General features: G+C 43.6%; 1 protein-coding gene across 1 annotated transcript in view; it reads right to left on the reverse strand.

Annotated features, from left to right (window-relative positions):
* Positions 1 to 19633, reverse strand: part of DSTYK (dual serine/threonine and tyrosine protein kinase) — a 32531-nt gene extending 12898 nt beyond the window's left edge. The window contains exons 1-8 of the mRNA XM_019513740.1: positions 19606 to 19633; positions 18799 to 19187; positions 6935 to 7598; positions 3580 to 3812; positions 3033 to 3116; positions 1791 to 1967; positions 1380 to 1509; positions 250 to 406 (exon numbers count right to left, since the gene is read on the reverse strand). Coding sequence (XP_019369285.1) covers positions 250 to 406; positions 1380 to 1509; positions 1791 to 1967; positions 3033 to 3116; positions 3580 to 3812; positions 6935 to 7598; positions 18799 to 19187; positions 19606 to 19633 — 1862 coding nt within the window. The remainder of the gene's footprint in view (positions 1 to 249; positions 407 to 1379; positions 1510 to 1790; positions 1968 to 3032; positions 3117 to 3579; positions 3813 to 6934; positions 7599 to 18798; positions 19188 to 19605) is intronic.
* Positions 19634 to 19911: the final 278 nt, after the last annotated feature.

The raw sequence follows: 19911 nt of genomic DNA on the forward strand, positions 1-19911 counted from the left end.
AGACAAGCACAACAGTGAGCCCCCAGGAAGAGGAGAGCAGGAACAGTGGAAGAACCTGGCATCAGCCATTTTCTATACTTGAAAAGTACAGACAGTATGCCTAGCCTTTGGGAACACCAGTATTTGGTGGGCATCCTCAGCACTAGTCAGTGAATGTGGGAAGGACCTATGCTAGTTACAGTCCCCCTGGCTTCAGCAAGCAGCATCACAAACCGGCATTAAAAAAAAAAAAAACATATCAGTACATACCTCATATAGTGAAACTCAAGTGCAAGATCATTCCAGTGCTTCTCATCTGGAGGGACCACCGATTTGAGTGCACAGGGGAAATGCCCCCCCCAGGTATCACACAAATACACCACTCCATACTGCCCTCGGCCCAGCTCACGGCCTAGCTTTGGTTTGCCTGCAGATGGACACAAAATGCTAGTTTGTTCAGCTGTAAAGATATCCATCTTCTCCCCTTACAAATGTAAGGCTCTGTTAAGGCGTATCAAGATGAAACCAAACCAGTAAATAGTTCAGAATCGGGCAAGTAGGCTCATCCTGGGGGAAAGAACAACCCCAAAGACCATTAATTGATCTGAAAACTGGACTGGAAGCAGCGGCAGAGTATGCAAACAGATACAGCAGCAGCATGCTTTGCACCAAGTGCTGAAGATGCCAAAGGGGTCAGAGGGTCATTACTTATTCAGTCTTTTGCCTCATTTAAGACTGCTGATGGAGGGAATGAATTGGTGCCAATGGGATTAGTTTGAGATAGAAACATCAGCAGGATGTGTTGCTTCAGCTAGTTGCATAGGCCTCAGCCTTCAGATGAGCATTTTGGTTGGTCAGAATGAGATCAGACTAAGCTCGTTAGTTTGAAGGGTAAAGTATTCCACATCCCACTACCAAAATGAGAAACTCTTCCTCCACTTTTCATAGTATTTTATACTAAATACTAGTTTTAGCATCTTAGTAAATTCTCTTCACACTCAACAGGTTTGTTGTAAGGATTTTGAAGTGTGCACCATACTGAAATAAGTCAGTTTAAAATAAATCCCCCCAGGAAAAAAGGAAGTCTATAGAAAGCAATACTTCCATGGAATTCTCCCAGGTTCATAGGTTTAAGCCAATACAAGTTAACTATCCAAACAAACCCAGTGTCTGGGTTCTCAAAGCATCTTGCACTAGATGGATATTATCTTCCTTTTCATATGCTGTTAGGAACAACCACACAATTCTTCAAGCTAAGTCAGGGTGCATCAGGTGGAAGTAGATATTGGAACTAGTTCTCATCTGCCAGTACAGTTTACTACAAAAGTCAAAGCCCTGGATCCATGCCTCAAGGCAGGGAAGGATCTCTCTAGAAAAACAGATCAAGTCTTGGAGCTCACCATGTAACAACACATCCTGCAGGGACCTGCTCTCGAGCGAGAGGCGTGCTAGTCTTGGGGCATGGTCCTTCCGCACCTTCAACCAAAGGTCTTCTGTTTTCTCCAGTCTGCCCGAGTGGCCAGCCTCTAGCTACAAAGACAGAAGGCCAAAAGGTCACACTTGGGACTTTTTCATGAAATGACATTACTTAGTCCTATTAACCTTTGCAGGGAAATGCAACATGCAGGACTTGTTTTAAATCGGGGTACCAGCCTCATTTTGGAGTGCCTGCAGGCCAAATCTTCAGGAAGCAGCAGGCTAACACTGTGGAACTCTGCAGACTGCCTTTTAGCTTCCTCGGCTCTAACCACCGTGCAGAGCATTGGCACAAAGAAAATTGGTTTCCTCTTTTCACAGCCCCACAAACCCACCTGGCGCAAAGAGGCTGCAAAAGCTTCATGAGAGCTGTTTAGCCTGGTTCGAAATTGGCTGCAGATACTCTTGGCCAGCTTGGAAGCACTGAGACTCTCAATAGCATCTTGAGCTATTTTCCTCTTCCACTCTGTGGTGATAGCAGGTGGGCTCACCCATGTAATCCGCTGAATAATCTATAAAACAGGGAAGAGGAGCAAGTGAAATGCTACCCTTACAGATGGGACAGATCAAATCCTACCCTCAAGACACCACCTACTTGCCATTCAGAAGAATGATCTTGTGTGCTACATGCAGCGAACACTTGTGGCAGCAGTTAACAAGCTTTTCAGGTTGCCAGAAGAGACCCACCTCAAGTTAGAGTTGGGCAAGGGCTAGGGCCTGGTTGCTGCTTCTCCCCACAGCGGTCTAGGGAAAGCACCTCCCACTAAAGCACCACCTCCCCTTGGCTGGACCTAGCCCAGGGTTGTAGGTTGCCAACACAACTTAAGGAGATTCACTTTCATGAACACTTGCGACAAGCAACTTTGTAAAGCATGCAGAGTTCTTTTGGACCACATCAGACAGTCTTTTAGATTCTGCTAAATTTGTTGTTTTTACCCAACAGTCAAATAAAACATTTTCTAATATTATAATTTAATAATAATTTAACAGCCATATATAAATACACAATATGATAATGGTTTTGACTGTTGGGTAAAAAGCATATATTTTGCAGAATGTAAAACTATCCGATGTCTATGATACATTCTGCAAAGTTCAATAAGCAATTTCTTGCAGTACTTGCAATCCAAACATTACATTATTTGTGCACCAGAAAGACTAGTCTGTTTTAGAAGCCAAGCTGAGGAAGATGCTGAAAGTTCTTCGCTGAATTTTCATCTAGAAGAGCCTTCCTAACATAGAAAACGCGAAGTTTGATTATTAAAACTCCACAATAATCAGGGTGTTTTATATAAACTAAGCAGAGTACTGTAAATAGCTTGTAGCCCAACATTTGCCCTGCAGCAAAGTGTTAAATGGAACCCTGAACAAAAAGGTAGGCATGTTTTAAAAGCCATAAGTCTGAGAATAAATTCCATTTCCACAGCAATACTAAAAGACACAGCTATATCATATTGAACTGCAGTTAGATACAGGCATTTAGGGGTAAAGATTACTAGAGGGTACCAGTAAGCATTACTTCACTGCAGTGCTCCAAGGATGCTTTCCTAGGAAGTCATTTGTATAAATACCCATACCTGTTTGATCTGTTCCCACAGCATCCTGGTAACTGTTGAGCCAGAATGAAAAGTGACTTCAACATGATAGGCTGCGTTTAGTATCTGCAAAGAGGAAAACAAAAGCAGAGAATTCCGGCTTGCCAGATTGATGCATGAAAGTCCACCAAGATTTCACCATTGCCAAAGACAAAAATCCAGTACTTGCTACATCAAGGGATACATTAGGTTTCCTTGCCAGAACAGTACACATTTGGATTTACTTCAACTCCTAAATACAGGAAAAACTTTTCATTGTACATGTTAGGAAAGAGGCAGAAGTCAAGTGAAACTCCCCCACAAGCCAATTTACCAAGATGGAAATAAAAATCATATTCCACCCCTCCTCTAGCTACCACATCCACCCGCTTCAAGATTACCACTTTCCTTCTAAATATTTCACCATGCTATAAATTGGCCTACTTTAATGGACCAGCATTTATCCTGATTCAAGAAGCAAAGTCAGCAGTCAAAGTGTATATAAGCTTAACAAAGGACACCCTGAATATTGTGGTTGCCGAGAGAATACCTGTTTGAGATAATTGCTTGTGATGTGAACCGAAACATCCTGAGACTTCTCCAGGCTCCTCAGACATCTCTCCAGAGTCCCTACAAAGCTTTCACGCAAGTAGTCTACAGAGCTTATCAGTTTGTTGGCAACCGCTTGGTTTAGCCGGGAAATGATCAATTCCTGGATTTGCTTAATACAGCATTTAATGTCCTTGGAACTAACAGGCTCTCCATTCTCAGGAATTATAATGTCTGGAAGGAGAGGAAGACAAAAAAAAAGAAAAAGATTATTTTTGTTCTTAGACAAGAGAAAGACCAAAACCATACTTCCAGCATTAGCTGTCAGTCTGTTGCACTGGTGTTTTGCAAAAATGACAGAATTAGTCCAGACAGATCAGTGCGAGGAAGAGAAACTGAGAACTGTCAGAGCAGAACTTGTTACCTGTTTTTAGTAAAATCTAGAGCTGGAGTAGACAGATGAAGAGGCTTTATATTTTTACCTTTCAGCCAACAGTATATTTCTAAAGCCATTAAGAAACCAGTTATGGACAGGAAAATTCTATGTAGTGAACACTTTTCCGTGCAAATTTGGTTTTTTGTTGTTGTTGTTGTTTTTAATGGTGGGTACATTCTGGCCATTACATCCGCCTTATAACTTCATGAACCCCAGCCTCAATTTATGGTCCCATCACCACAGGCTCATTTTCTGGTAGTTTAGTAACAAGTTAGTACTTGACTTCACTTGAGCAAGTTGAAATTTCAGTACAACAGGTAGTACACTTAAAGTCTCCAGTCCAACTTTTCCTGCACTTTCTGGAGCACATGAATGTTCATATTTAGGAATAAGGCTATCCAGCGTTCTGCTATGAGAATGCAAATCTGAGCGACTTCCCAGCCTGAGCCTCTGTCCAGAAGTCTGCCTTCAGCTCATCTGCTAAAAGCTGGCTCTCCTACAAGCTGTACTTCAGTTTCTCTACAATGCCAGCTTCAATGCCTCTGAAGCGTTTGCTGCTGCGTGTTTGATATTTTTGTACAAAACAGGGGTAAGCAAGGTAGTAAGTTTATTTTTGCATGCACAATGGGTAGTGTTCTCAGCAACAACTTAGTACTTTGAACTTGCGCTAGAGCCCTGTATTGAGATACAAAATTCAGGAGAGTCTGATTTAAGACAAATCCAAAAGCCTAGGTCACCATTAAAACCTCCTACTGAGCCTCCATCTTTCCCACAGCAGATACTTAACAGCTGCTACACAGTCAACAAGCTACCACACCTGGTTTTACACCCTTGAGAAGGCTTAGCTCCAAGACTGAAAAAGCATGCAGTCACTAAGGACTTGGCTATTCAGTACAGCTAACATTCGTGGTGCTATTAACATTTTGCAATGTGATTAAAAACGAATTCAAGCTAGCACAGCAGTTAAAGACAAGACAGGCTCTTTGTTACCATGACTGTACTTGAAAATAAATGAGACATTGCACCACACACTCCAGCCACAGGGCAATTCTAACAGCAATCAGACTACACAGACAAAAATATTAGGTGATGCTGTTTCACAAACTTAATTCATTAATGCTTAGCAGAACGATATTCCCACACCCCAGAGGACTGGGTACATTTTTTCCAGGTTTTAAAACTCCTTGGCATCTTGGATATCCCCCAAGACAGAGTTGGGCAATCATTTTGGCCAAGGGGAGGGGAGGGGGGAGTTGCAGGCACTAAGTCTCATGAGATGACCAGGGCTAAAAGGCAGGGGGTGCATGCAGCAGAGCTCACCCAGACTGTGCAGATGCAGTCCACCCCACCTTGCCGTGCTCTGCATAGGGCTGACCCCCACCTGCTCCTGCCTGCTGGCCCCAACCAGTGTATACCGCTTCCCCCCAGGGCTGCTCCTGGTGCAGCTGCAGCCACCTTTGTCCTGCTTGGCTTCCCCTGCCTCCTACAGCTCCTCCTTCTTCCCCAAGTGGCACAGCAGAGATAGAGCCACAGTAGGGTAGCTCCTGCCCCAGCACGCAGGGCTCCAGCTGCCTTTCACCCACAGGTAGCTACCAGGCAGGCAAAATGGGTGGAAGGTGGCCGGGAGCTGGAACACTACGTGCTGGGGCAGGAGCCACCCAGCTGCAGCTTCCCCCCTACCTGGAACAGTGCAGCGGGGGCAGGAGAAGGAGCTGCCCCTGGAGGCAGGGGGAGCCAAGCAGCACCTGGTGCGGCTGCCAGTAGTAGCTGCACAGGAAAGCAGCGCGTGCTGGCCAAGGCTGGCGGGAGAGCAGCCTGGGGTGCCCTAGGCAGAGCTCAGTCTCATATGGAAAACCACAGGCCAGATCCAAAAGATCAGTTGGCAAGCCACATCCAGCCTGCAAGCTGGTTTTTGCCCACCCCTTCCCTAAAAGCACTCTACATTTCCAACATGAAAGGCAGCAAAACTATTTTCTTTAAGCTTAGAGCTATTTTCAAATTTCATTCCAGCCTATAAGTCATGAAGGGATCTTTGTCAACTCGCTGAGTTTCATTCTCAAGGTTTCTTTGTTCAGAAACCAATGCTACTTCAAGCCATAGCCTAGCAGTTAGAGGGAAAAAGCTGCTTTGCAAGAGATGCTATACATCTGCTAGAGCTAGCTAGCACTGGATCAGCTAATGCTGTCAACTAAGCTCAAAGAATTTACTCATTCATTTTAAGACTACTGAACTCGATGAATTAAAAATCAGACCTTCAGTTTACACACTCCTATCAGAGATTAAAAGCTAGTAACGGCCTGCACTTCACTAGAAGATGCAATTAAAAAAAAATAGATGTGGCTTTCTAAGTGACTGCATGGGTAGACTTCCTAGAAGTTTTGTTGGCCTCTCAAGAATTAGAAGCTAGAATCCATATACAGATTTTAGGTGGTTTAATCTTCCAGCCCTTTTAAGATAAAAAGTCCCCATATGGAAAATAAAGAATTTGAATCCTACAGTTGTCAAGCAGCTGTGTACACCCTGCTTTTCAGTAATCTTGCTTAGTCCTCACTGCCACTCCCTGACCCCTTGAACCAGCTAGGCAAGTATTCTCCCCCAACCTACAATCTGCCCCTTCATAAAATGGCAAAATTAAGGCAAGGCAGTAGGCAATTCCTAGGGCTACGCAGAACAAGTCTGTTGAAGTGAGTTAGAAGCCCGGAGTTCCTGGCCTAGTCACATGCACAAAGCTTAGAGAGCATGGGTTTCAAACCAACATCCGCTCAAAGTCGGCTACAGTGAAAATTACTAAGTTGCTTGCTTCGGCTTGGACAACACAATGGAGAAGGCAGCTATCCTTTCATTACAGCAGCATAGCAAGCAAATTCAGACAGACAGTTTAAGCTTTGGAGCACCCATCCCTCTCCTTCCAAGAGAATACCTTTGAACTCCATATTAGCAGCATCTTCAAGGAGCTCTTCTTTCATGTTGTTTAGAGTTTCTATGATCATATCCTTCATCTCCTCCTGCTTGCGGTTGGCAATGCCCATTAGAGACTCAAACAGCTCGTTCTCCTTCTTGCGAGTGTACTCCAACCTCTTTGGAGTGATTTGCAGGTCTCGTTGCATATCAAAAGCCTGATTGATGAAGATGTCCAGGCAACGGCTGTGCACCAGGTTCAGGAGGGTGGCTGCATCTACCAGATGTTTTTGCAGCACCTGCCTGGAGAAGACACTCAGGAGACGCAGCTTCTCAGATTGTTCTACCAGCATGCTCTGGGCTTTGGCATCAGAAGTGGGTGCTCCACAGCTGCAGTGGTTGATACTCAGGTATTCAAGGTCCATTAGCTGGCAGTAGAGGGAGGACTTCTCATTCTCAACCTTTTTGGGCGAGATGAGTTCAGCGCCCAACTCTGGCACTTTGAAAAAGAAAACAGGTAGAGAGAACTTTTCCTTGATTTCCCGCAGTTCATTCTCATCTGATGCTGAAAGTTCAGCCTCACTGATGGCAAAGGTGATAACAGGCAAAACATGGTTCACATACTCTCCCAAGGTGACCTCAGCAGACTGGAACCCCCGGCACGGGGCCACCACAATATCCACTTCCTGGAATGGAAAGAGAGAGACAAGAGATGAGGTGCAGTCACCATAGACCAGAGGAGAAGCAGCCACAGTCAAAACCCAGGTACAAAGAATCAGGCAAGGACAGTGATTATGGCATGCCACCACACCCTCCAAATATATTACTACCAAGTTGTTAACATGAACCACACCTCAGTACCTTTCAAGCAACCCCTCAATTCAGCCTGTTCAAGGCTAATTCCTGCAAGATACCCAAAATAAGGACAAAAATAAGACTAGTCTGCTTTTCTGCTGGACATTGAAAGCAACTCCAACTTAGGTCTTCCTATGCCAGTTTAAAGACCCTGGCTGCATTTCATTTCAGAAGGCTCCTGTTGCCTTTCACAAATATGAAATGCAGTCAAGCTCTCCAGACTCCGAGACTGGTAAAGCAGCCTAGCTTTTGACATGCAATCCAAATCCGCCATTTCTGTACCCTTCTTTTCACTAGGCCAAATCTGGTGTCCACCCGATATGGATTAAGAGACTTCTTCAGATCAATTAAAACTACAGCGTTCCAACTGGTAGTTTGTTATTTCAGGGGGGGTTTCTTCACACTTTGAAACCATCTGGGATGCAAGTTAAGGGGAGTAGACCTAGTTCAGATGACTGCCTGAACCTCCCGATGCTTCCTACAGGCATACATAAGCCCCATCCTGAAAGGGATCCCTGTTTGGAAAAAAAAGCAGAAGTCCAGCCTTTCTGCCCGATTCAATTTCTGGTTTCATTTTCAACTGACAACAAGTGGTAGTTAGCATCCAATGGCATCTGGATCAAGACTGGAACCACCAACTCCTTCTGCACAAAACTATTAAGAAACTGAGGGCAAGCTACCCAGGACTGCATTTGATCCAGTTACCAAAGAAAAACCAGTTTATAGATGGGCTTTCCCCACATCCCTTCCTCCAGACATCAACACTGCATTAAGTATATCCAAGATCTCAGTGTCCTCACCCTCACTTTAAAAAACAGGCTAGCAAAGCTCATTTCTCCAAAACCATGTTTGCTTACTTTATTTGGCCAGCCTGATGTTGAGACAGGGTTTTAAAAAAATTTCAAGTTCCTGATCAGTGACCGAGTTAGTATTAGAATGACATCAACTTCTTTATTTGGACACCTTTGGGAAAAAGGAATGGAAAATCCTTGCTGACTTCACCTCACTCATTTGTTTGGGGACCTTGAACCTAATCTTAAGAACCCTCCCTCTTTTTCACTGGCTCCCAGTGCTAGCAGAGATAACAGCTGCTAAACCACCGCCCCCATTCCCTACCAAAAAAGTATTCAGACACTTCTGGAGGTGAGGGAAAAAAACACCGATGTATAAAAAACCTAAAACTCCAGGCCAGAAACCTTAAAGTTGGATTTCTTCTGTGTCATTTAAGCTGGTATCTGACCCCAGCTGTAAGTTGATCTTGGGTAGCTCTGACAAAAATCATGCAAATTCCTTCATTTGCTATATGAAGCCTCCTTTGAAACAAACCCCTTCTTCAATTAGAAGCTTGAATTCCAAGTGCTGCTTCCAGTTACTGCCCTCAATAAACTCATTCATTGGTACTACAATTTGTGGTTACTTCATTAAATGTGACAAAGTGAAGTTACAGCGCCACCGGATCCGACAGCAACACGGTCAACAAATCTGCATGCATGCCAGCTGCAAAATGTAAATTGAGTACCACCTCCCCGCAGACAAGTTGGTAACAAACTCAGGAAATTGTGTCCTCTCTCTTCCACAATATTTCATAGATGTTAGGGGCTAGAAGGGACCCTGGAGATGATCGGGTCCAGCCCCCGTGCACTTGGCCAGGAAAGACTGCGGGGGGGGGGGGGTCAGATGACCCAAGCAAGATGGGTGCTGAGACGCTGTTTGAGGATAAAGACCCTTCCCTTCACAGATGGGAAGTGCCAGAAGACAGCCCAGCTTGATAAGACAGTCTAACCCAGTCAGCCAATTCTTGTGTTTCTATGGAATAGATTACAACCCGAAAGTTCAATGCTTGAATTAAACAGCAAGGCAGCGGGTTGCTGTTGTGGCTCCGAGTTAGAAGGCACCGTTAGCTGCCGCCTATATTAGGTATTTGAGCTAACTCTTAAATTACACCATAATTAAAGATGCACATCATGTGGCAGCTGTTTACAGACTAGAAGTCTCTAGGAAGACCTTTACTCTGCAGAGCAGTTTGGATAGGCCTGGATTACTACATTGACAGTGGTCCAAAAGACTTATCGCAGTTACCAACTACTACTATTAGTAATGCTACATGCAGTGGATGTTGCTTATTAATACCAATAAGCATCTGAAACACTACAGAAGATGAATACAGTTGGGTTAGTCACTCATCTGTGTCTCACATACCCCCGTCCCCCCACCACCAGTCTGGAAGATCATTTCTCTTAGTGCTACAGAAAATATTACTTGTGAAGCTACAGGGTAAATTGGGAGAGATGACAATATTTCAGTTTATGAACATGAATTACAACAGTGGGACTTTGCAGTACATAACAGAGGTTTGTAAAAGACAACCCAGAAGGTACTTCAGGTCCTCTGACAGGAACTCCACCCTGGTACTCTGCTTATTTAAAAAAAAAAAAAACACACACTAGGCCTAAATACAAAGCGCTTCCCTGCAACACAGCTTCCATTCTGGCCAGTTAATTGTAGTGCAGTGTCATCATTTTCCAAAAGAAAATAGTACTGCAATTCAATTAACCTGGAACATTTCATGTAGCTAGGCCAAAGTTTAATCTGATTGGGTAGCATTAACATCTAATGCTATGAACAGATTATTTCACTTAACAGCTTTACAGGGGAACCAAGAGAAGGTCTCACTACTTATATTCAAAAGGGAGGGAGAGCTTTGTATTTTCTAGAGATTTCTGCTCCTTCCCAGGGACCACTTTATACGGACACTAGCAGTTCACATCCAAGAAAGCAGTTTAGAAAGCTCCTACCAACCCTGTATGCCCCCCGCCGCCCTCCCCACAAGGGACCGATGTTTACATATTTAATAAATACAAAGTTCTGAATTTCAGTACCATCCAGCAGTGTTGAAAGCCCAATCGATTACTGTTGTGCTGGAGCATGAGATTACTAAACACCGTCTGTTGCACCAAACTAACTACAGAATAATTTTTTTTTCCTGAACTCAAAACCAAGTCCAAGGTGCCAAGTAAATACCAGCCAGGGGAATCACTTTGTTACTAGGATTTGCACTACCTTTCTAGCTACCGCTGGATACAAGATTTATACCACTAACAAAAAACCCCCTAAAATCACCACCAACAATCCTAACAGCACCGAGTTCCCTAGAATTAAATTAAGGTTATCAGATGCTCACTTCACAAGATACCTCTCCGCTTCCATCTTCAGAGCGGACCAATAGGAGGCAGATTTATGACTTTGGAATTTGGCACATTTTAAAAGGTTTTTTCCCCCCCTACGACATTTGTTCAGCCCAACTGTTTATTTCAGACATTTATGCAAAATCCTGCTTATTCTATGTATGGGTACAGATACTGAAGGACAAAAAAAAAAAAGGTGAGACTGCTGGTAAAGTTCTTACCAACCATCTGCAGTGACATTTGGTTTCAATACAATGGAACAGTTTACTTGCACATGGAGATTTCATCTTAAATCCATCCAAATTCTGCACAGCGCTTTGAAATTCTTTGCTTGAGATGCAAAGCAGAAGAAATCCTAACATATTAGGGCACGGTAGACCAAGGCACAGTGCTGTCCTCAGAGTGAAAGGTTTTGTTTCAGCGTTAGAGCTGGACTAATACATACACGCTCTAAAGTAGCATGGGATAGCTCTTTCAGGCCAGCTCCCTGGATGGTCACCCTTATTCGGTACTTAAGTGCTTCCAAGGACAAATGCCCGCCTGGGGAGTTCATGTGGAACCGCTACTACCTCTAAAAACTCAGTGTACCTCATTTCACAATAGCTTGTTTCAAGACAAGGTGGCTTTGTTTTAAAGTTTGACACTATTTTAGCAGATGCACTGCCCTTTGAGCAGACGGACATTCGTCCCAGTCGGTTCTTTCAGGCCGGTTTCCAGGGGTAGCTAGTGTGCCAAGTAATTTTCCAAGGAACGTGCACTAGAAGGATGTTTAAGGAAAAAAGAACAAAAAACCCCCCCAAAAAAACCAGACGACTACCACTTACATTTCGCAGCACCACCCATATCCCCAGAACCTCGGGTGATGAGGAAGTGGACGGCTCATCAGAATATTCTGCCAGAACTACCTGTATCCTCATGTTGATCTTGCTATTTGGAAACAATGTTAACAATGTTAAACCTTACTTGCAAGAGCCAGCTCCCAAAACAGGCTTCCTTTGCCTTTTGGGGAAGAGTTCAACCATCACCTTTGGGAAGAGTGAATGGTTACAATCCTTCATGCTACTTTATTAAGAGCTTAAACGAAAGGATAAGCAGCTCTCCCAAAAAAAATCTAAAGCCAACAGCAGATCTTCACCAGCCACCAGAAGGAGCTTCAACTCTGGAGCGGGTGGGAAAAAGAAAAAAAAAAAAGCATTTGGCAAGTGAAACAACTTGATCACATCCCTTTTCTTCAAGGAAAATCCTTGCATGCAGTTTGCCCATTATGACCATCACAGGACTCCCAAGCATGGAAACCTAAACCTGCCTGATAGGGCCTGACAAGGGTACAAGTTAGAGTAGATTTAAGTGCAATTCTGCAATATTCACCATGACTGATGTGATGACTCACACCAATGACTGTAAACAAAGGAGGAAGCCAGTGCCGTCTCTAGGAAACAGGAAAGAAAAAAAACCCTCACAGAACAAAATACAGCATGAGCAGCCAGTTACTGCTTCAGCAGAGGCCTTGTAGGGTTTTCCAGCAACATTAGCAGCATTTAACCCACTTTTGTGCAGTTTCATAGGCTTTCAGTATGATCATATACTCTAAAATGTGCTATTGAAAGAATAAATTGGATTCATCCTCCCAGGGAAGGAATCTGATCTTTCTGTAAGTGCCCAGCAGCATTTCTATGGCAAGCTACAATTCTTCCTGGAGCGTGGTAGAACAGAAAGGACTTGCATTAGCTACAACTTATATTCACATGACAGCTCAAAAAAAAATGCCATTAAAAGTAAGTTATTGTGATCTCAGATTCAAGTCTCATTAAATAGGCTCCAATATGTTTGTCAAGAGCGTCAGATAAGGAGTTATGGTCAGGGAGCCATGTTCATGTTTTCAGCATTAGAGAGACACCCTCTCTTACAAGAGATTAATTTAAAAAAAAAAAAAAAAACTTAGGAGCATCAAGTGCACAAGTGTATTAAAAGGCAAATTAGTAACTTGGAAAAAACTGCCCGGCATGCTTACTGCATTACTGCAGAAGAATCATAAAGCCAGCCAGCCAGCCAAGCATACCCCCAGCCCAAACACATCCCTCAAAAACCCAACTATGCGTGCATCTAGGGTCTACGTTCTGCAACTGCCAGATGATTGTTACACCCCCTCTCCAAGAGCAAGATGAAGTAAAATTGGCAAGAAGAAAGAAGAAACTGCTGATACTATATAATTTAAATGCTATTTAGGAGACAGATATGTGGTGTCATCTTCTCAGACACACAAGGCACTCCCAGAAGGTTCAATTATAGTTGCATGCATTTCCCCTCTTTTGGGGGGGGGGGGGACACTAGTTTATTGCTTCCAAGGGACGTCTTCTGTATGCATATGCTCCTTCCCAGATCACATTTGGAGAACTTCCAGTTTTCAGTAATGAAGAAGCTCTGAATTAGGGTGGGATTTTACAGACTCACACCAGAGATTATGCACTTGAAGTCAATGTGCTCAATATTTCACTCGAGCCAGATCTCGGCAATCCTTACTCAAGGATCTGATCCTGAACCACTAAGACTGACAGTAGCAATTCGTGTCAGGGGCCCTTGAAAATAAGAGCAATGGCCACTATATTTCTTTTTTGGATAACTAGTTAGTTGTGAAACAGCCTCTCCCTATTGGATTTTGTTCTTTCATTAGGGGAAAGCTAGCCAACAAGTCTGAATATCAAGCAAGACTAGACCATTTGAGCAGAAGAATACACTTTTTCCAGGACTACAAAGCCAAGGAACTTGTCCCACCACAAAACGCACGCTATCAAACCAGCAAAAATATAGGACTAATTGATCTCCAATACTTTGAATGTGAGATCTAGGCCTATACACCTAGTAAAATGTGCGTGGAAGGAGGTATAAATTCCAGGGCTGGTACTTTTAAGGACAGAGTGCTTCCAGCACTCACCTGAGGCTGATGGACACAATATAAAATGAATCTACACAGAACAACTCAGATATTGAGCACTCGTGCTTAGCAGGAGCACTTTAGCCAACCTTAAAAGTGGAGTAACACCACAGAAAGCCTTGGAAGGAAGAGTCCCTCAGGCAAGATCCATACCAGTTAGGGTTTTCACACAGTAAGTCATAACCAAGTACCTTGCAACATAAAGTTCAAGGAAAAAAACTATAATCAGAAACTTATTATAGGATGCAGTTGCTTTGTGATCTGAGTGACAAACAGTAATTCAATTTGAAAAAATCCACACAGAGCTACATTCCATTGCTGCCCCCCCACAAAAACAAAACAAAACAAAAAAACAAACAGCAGCTACCCACAAGCCTTCAAAGTAAAACTAAGCTTGCCAGATTACTGAACTCCATTCTTGAGGAAACCTGAATGATAATGCAGGAAACAAAATGATGCAACTATCTTTTTACTTTTTCCTAACTTGAAAGGCACCTCAAACAGCCTTGAGCACGTGGCCTAAGACACCACCTGTAGCAATGCACAGAGGTAACAAAGCACAAAGAATGACCTGCAATGAAGTGCATGAAAAAAAGCGCTCAAAACTTTAATACTCCTTCCCTTCAACTATTGCAGTCTTCCCCCCTCATCCCTCCACAGGGGACACAACACCACTGGGACTTAGTTGAGAGCTGCAAGATGCTATCAGTAAGAACCTTATCAATCCTGGGAGACCGTCGAACATTTACTTCCACCATAGATCTGTAGTCTTGCCATTTAGATGGATCATTCTCCATAACCCACATGCAAACCGTGTGTAAAAAGGGGCAGATTGCCAAATTCAGCTTTTCCGGCAATGCTATTTGCAGTATAAATGTCTCAGTTAATATACCTGCCAGCTGTGCTCCCACACCACCCTACCCATGCAAATTAGATTCGTGGCTCCTGTAAGCAAGACTACATCTTTTAATAATCCAGAAGGAGGTAGTAAAGCCTGCCCGAGACATCAAAAGATTGATTGTCAGGCTAAAGGTTCACGTGCTAAGACTGCTTAACATGTTCTGACTATGCACAGGGCTCTCGGTTAACTCTGGAAGGCTGTGTAAGAAAACCGTTTCACGCTTGCTTAAAATACACTTAATCTTTTTCAGCACCGCAATATACACCAAGTCTCAGAGACATTCACAGAAGCGCTGTTCTCATTTAGATAGCTAAATGGAGGAGCCAGATTTTAAACTGCACCCAGCAACTCACAGTTTTTGGTGCAAGCTGCTGAGCCTGCCAAGTCCCCTTTTTTAGGGCTGGTCACTTTTGTTCACATCCCTAAACAGGATCATAGGGCTTGAAAGTCTTGCCCTTGACATCTCACTTGGCACAATTTGTCTCCTTCCTAAAGGAGTTTGCCCAGTTTGAACCAACTGATTGGAGAGATTCTCAGCATGCCCCTCATGTAGCTTTCAGCATCAACAAGCACGAAGCTCATTCAGAACTGGAGTTGGATTCATCACAGAGAAAACAAACAAAGGTTACTCGTGTCCCATGAATACATTAATAAAAACAGGGAAGTGAAGCCAATACTATGAAGAGGAAACCTCTAACATGTTTTGAGCTAGTAAACAAGCATTCAGACCTGTTTCTAAGTTAAAGGCCTGAACAAAATAGCAGCATGTAATCCAAAAACACCCAAACCAGCTCACGGAGTTACACCTCTAGTGCAAAAAAAGAGAAAGTTAAGCAGTTTTAACACCATAACATCCATTACCAGCTAGGAATCTAACAGTTTCTAAAAAAGGGGGGGCCCACAAAAATCCAGACTGAAGTCTGCTTTTGTAAGTCTTTGAAAAGGTGGAATGGGAAGTAGATCATTTGAAGCAAAGTTTAAAGCCAGCAGTTTGTTCCATCAATTGATATGCGACTCAGTGTTAGTCCTACAAAACAAAAAACCAAAAAAAAAAAACCCGTCATACCAACTGTAAGTCTTACACAACCACAAAATGTAGCATTTTTTTTTTTTTAAATCATGCATCTCCCAAACACCTGAAAAGAGGTCAGGAAATGCCAGTCTAGCATAAGCATGCTGTTAACTAAAGACAGACGAGACTACAGGGAATCTAAGCAGCTGCTGAAAATAATCCAGTCCTGGCTTGATTTTTCAGAGAGGTGGAAGAGCTCAGTTGATTCAAACAGAAATCATTTACTAGATTCATGTACCAAATTTAGAAGAGCAGAAGCTCCTTTTCAAAAGCTTTAGCAGACTTCTTTAAAAAAAAATGCTTGCCAAGAAGAATTTTTCCAACTATGAGTTGGTCTAATAAAAGATATCAGATTTACCCAAAGAACCTTGTCTGCATTTGGCAGCCTTAAAACCTAGGGCGATATTTATAGAGTATTTTACTGCTCTGGTTATGGATGCCTCTACGGTAGTGCCAAACAAGCAGCAGGCATTTTTATGTTACCCAACTCCATGTGGTTTTGGAAGACAACAGTAGTCTGCTAGCTTCCACAACATGCCGTCACTATTAGAGCAACAGCAACTCAGGAAGCCTTCAGCATTACACAATACTCAGATGTTTTAGTCACTGAGAGCTGTCCCAAGCCCTGTTAGCGTCTCTGCTGTACTGTGGTATTAGCAAACAGAAGTCTTCTAAAAAGCAGGGAAAAACAGATTAGTCCTGTAAAACACCATTTATAAGAACATGCCAGAGTTGATGCCACCTCTAATGCACTCCTCTCTCCTTCCACTGAAGGAGGCCTTACTTTGCTATCCCTTTTCAAGTTAGTCTGATGGGCTGTTTTCATCCAGATTGTCCTAAATACAGCTACAACCAAACAAAGAGCCTGTTGTCAACTCGCTTGAGAAAATCTGCAAGAGGGTTGTGCGTACCACTGTACTCAGAAGACCACTATAAAAAAAAATTTAACCAGGTAAAAACTTAGAATTTACAGTTTAAACACTCTAAGCTTAACTATCCCAGACACAGCATGACTAGGCTCTAAAGCCAAAATAAGAGCCATTTTGTAGCATGGTACTTCTATGTGATAGGAGCCTTAGACAGCATCTACTAGAAGAGGCCAGAAGCTACAAATGCTATACAGCAATCAGCACTTTGAATTAAACTGGGCTCACCTGACCTCTTACTATAAAGCTGGTTTATAAACTAGGTTCATATCTGGAAGCAAGGAAAGACCTGTTCTCCAGTCTTGTTTGTAAAATCCAGATGCTCAGAGCACTCTCCTCACTTCATTCTGCAAATGCATACTTCTAGTCTCACTTAAAAAAAAACAAAAACAAAAAGACAACTATCTGATCTGTTCTCAAAGGCAAGCTACTGTACGTACAAAGAACAAGTTACTTTTCAGAGATTACAGAGACATTAGGGCTGGAAGAGACCTCGTGAGATAACTGGGTCCATCTGCCCAAGGGGCAGGAAGTCAGCTGGGGTCAGATCACCCCAGCAAGAAAAACATCCAAGCATTTCTTAAAAGGTGTCTAGGGTAGGTGCTTGCACCACTTCTGGGGGGAGTCTATTCCAGACTCTGGAAACCTGGATGGTAAACAAGCTTTTCCTTATGTCCGATCTAAAACAGTCTTCCAGCAGTTTGTGACCGTCAGACCTAGACCTCCCTTGGGGTGCCCTGGTGAACAGATGTTCTCCCAGATCCCCACTTATACACTTATAGGCTGCCACCAAGGCAACTCCCATGGCTCTCGGCCCCTCCTCATAAAGCCTGTTCTCTTGACCTCTAATCATGCACATGGCTCTCCTCTGCACTCTCTCAAGCTTCTCCATGTCCTTTCTAAAGTGTGAAGCCCAGAACTGGATGCAGTACTCCAGCTGCAGTCTCACCAAAGCAGAGTAAAGCGGGAGAACGACTTCTTGGGTCTTGCTCAAGATGCCGGTACATGCAAGCCAGAGTTATATGCTCTGCCAGTTGCAGCATCATATTGGTGGCTCACGTTCGCCTTGTGGTCAATCGTGACCCGCCCCCCCAGTCTCTTTCAGTCATGGTGCTAGTGAGCGTAGCACTGCTAAGCCTCTAAGTACGACATGGGTTTTTTCTCCTGAGATGGAGCACCTTGCATTTCTCAGTGTTGAATGTCACCAGGTTTTGATACGCCCACCTTTTAATGCAGGTATCTTCCTGTCAACACTTCCAAAACGTAACATTGCAGTAAAGATGAGACACTTTAATGTAAAACTGCTATAAAATATCCTTGATCTTTCACAGCATTTGCTAAACAAGTCAAGACTCAGCACTAAGGTAGAAGGCATTCTCTCTCTCTCTCACCTAAAAGCAGCTGAGGACACAGTCACAGAGGCAGCACAAAGCTAGGAACAAAACCCTTAGCCAACTGTTGTATTCTTGCTGAACACACCACCTCCCAGTTACTTTCATCCAAGTTGTTTGGGATTCTGCTACACTGCCACCTTTTAAGCACCGACAGCCCCCAGCTCCCTCTGGAGGTATTGGTGCTCCACCTTTTTTCTGTATTTAAGCATTTCTGAGATAGGCGAGAGTGATTATGCTATGCACCCAAATCATGCAGGCTCACTGGGCAACAAGACATCAGCCAGCTCTTTAGAGTCGCTTTGGAAAAGGGAAAACAGATTCTGTGGAGGCTGAGGATTAGCACCCATTTGGGGAGACAGCTTAAAAATGCTATCTACTTAAAAGTCTAGCTTTTGGAGATGGATGGTAGTAATGAAGAGGACAGATACTGGCAATGAACACTAGGAGAAACAGAGACCCCAAACTCCACCATATTTCAGTTCTTTTAAAGAGAATTACCTTGGGGCATTCCCCTCAATCATTTAAAAATCACACAACATTACAATATAACCTTTCCCTTCCGATAAGTTTAAATGACAAAGGTACAAGAACCGATAATGGACATGTGCCTCTGATCGGTACCTTTAGCAGCGAGTAAGGCAGTGTCACCTCCAGCTCTGCTATTCGGTGTGCTGGATCCTCACTGTCCCCATGGATTTCCAAATCCTCCTCTGGTATCGTGTCCCACTGCCCTTGATGGGCTGCCAACATATGAACTAGTTCGTACTGCCCTGGAAGAGCCAGGCTAATCCGCGTTTGTGTCCCATGCGTGAAGCGGATTCGCCGCCTCTTACAATTCTCCTCGCTGCCAATTTTGGTGGTGGGGAGCAGCTTCTCACCCAACAGCATGTTGAGTAGTTGGCATTTGGCGTTACAGTTCTGACCAAGGATTAGAAGACAGGGGTGCCAGTTCACGGTCAGTTGGAGATACTCCTCCTCATGGCGGGGGAAGGCAATGAAGTTCAACTGCCCTAGAATGCAAAACAAACAGAATTCATTAGGCAAAGGCTGCTGCACATGCGTGATTTGAAACTCCACTGGTTTAAGCCTCAAGTCCACCATGCCACCCCAGCACTTTATTTAAAGAGTGAACAAGGCAGGGACCTAATCTAGCACTAAAATACAGTTTGTGCACCTTGCAACCAACATCAGACATTCAACCCTTTTACGGGTTTAATACCAACAGCTAAGATACTTTGCTGACTTTCCTCAGGCTTTGAGGCCTTCTTGGAAGAAAAGTGCTCCCAAGTCACACGCAAGAAATTAGTCCGAACAAACAGCAGAGCTGGGTGCGCAGAATGGGTGCAACTTTAACCAAAATGTCACATCGTTGGCATCTACCAAGTCTCACCATATTAGAAGTGGGGCCCTTTGGCCTCCAAAGCTTACACTCGCTGACATCGGAAAATGGCAACATTTACCACTGTTACCAGATGTCCTCTAAAGGTCATGTAGAAATCCAGGAAGAAAACCTAAAAGTTCAAGGCTTTCCCCATCATTTGGCAGGATGAAGTGCAAGACACCTTGTTTGCCAACAGCCAAGAGGTGCTCCGTGTTGGTGCAGATGGAAGACGACAAACAACTACGGCCTACTTTAGTTTAAAGTTCACTGGTTTAAGCACTCGGATGACGAGCAGATGGCACACCGGGTGATAAAAATGAGAAGGAAAGCTTGTCTAACTGGGAGACAATAAA

This window comes from Gavialis gangeticus, unplaced genomic scaffold, assembly GCF_001723915.1.
Source record: "Gavialis gangeticus isolate Ggan-Ray unplaced genomic scaffold, GavGan_comp1, whole genome shotgun sequence".
Lineage (NCBI taxonomy): Eukaryota > Metazoa > Chordata > Crocodylia > Gavialidae > Gavialis > Gavialis gangeticus.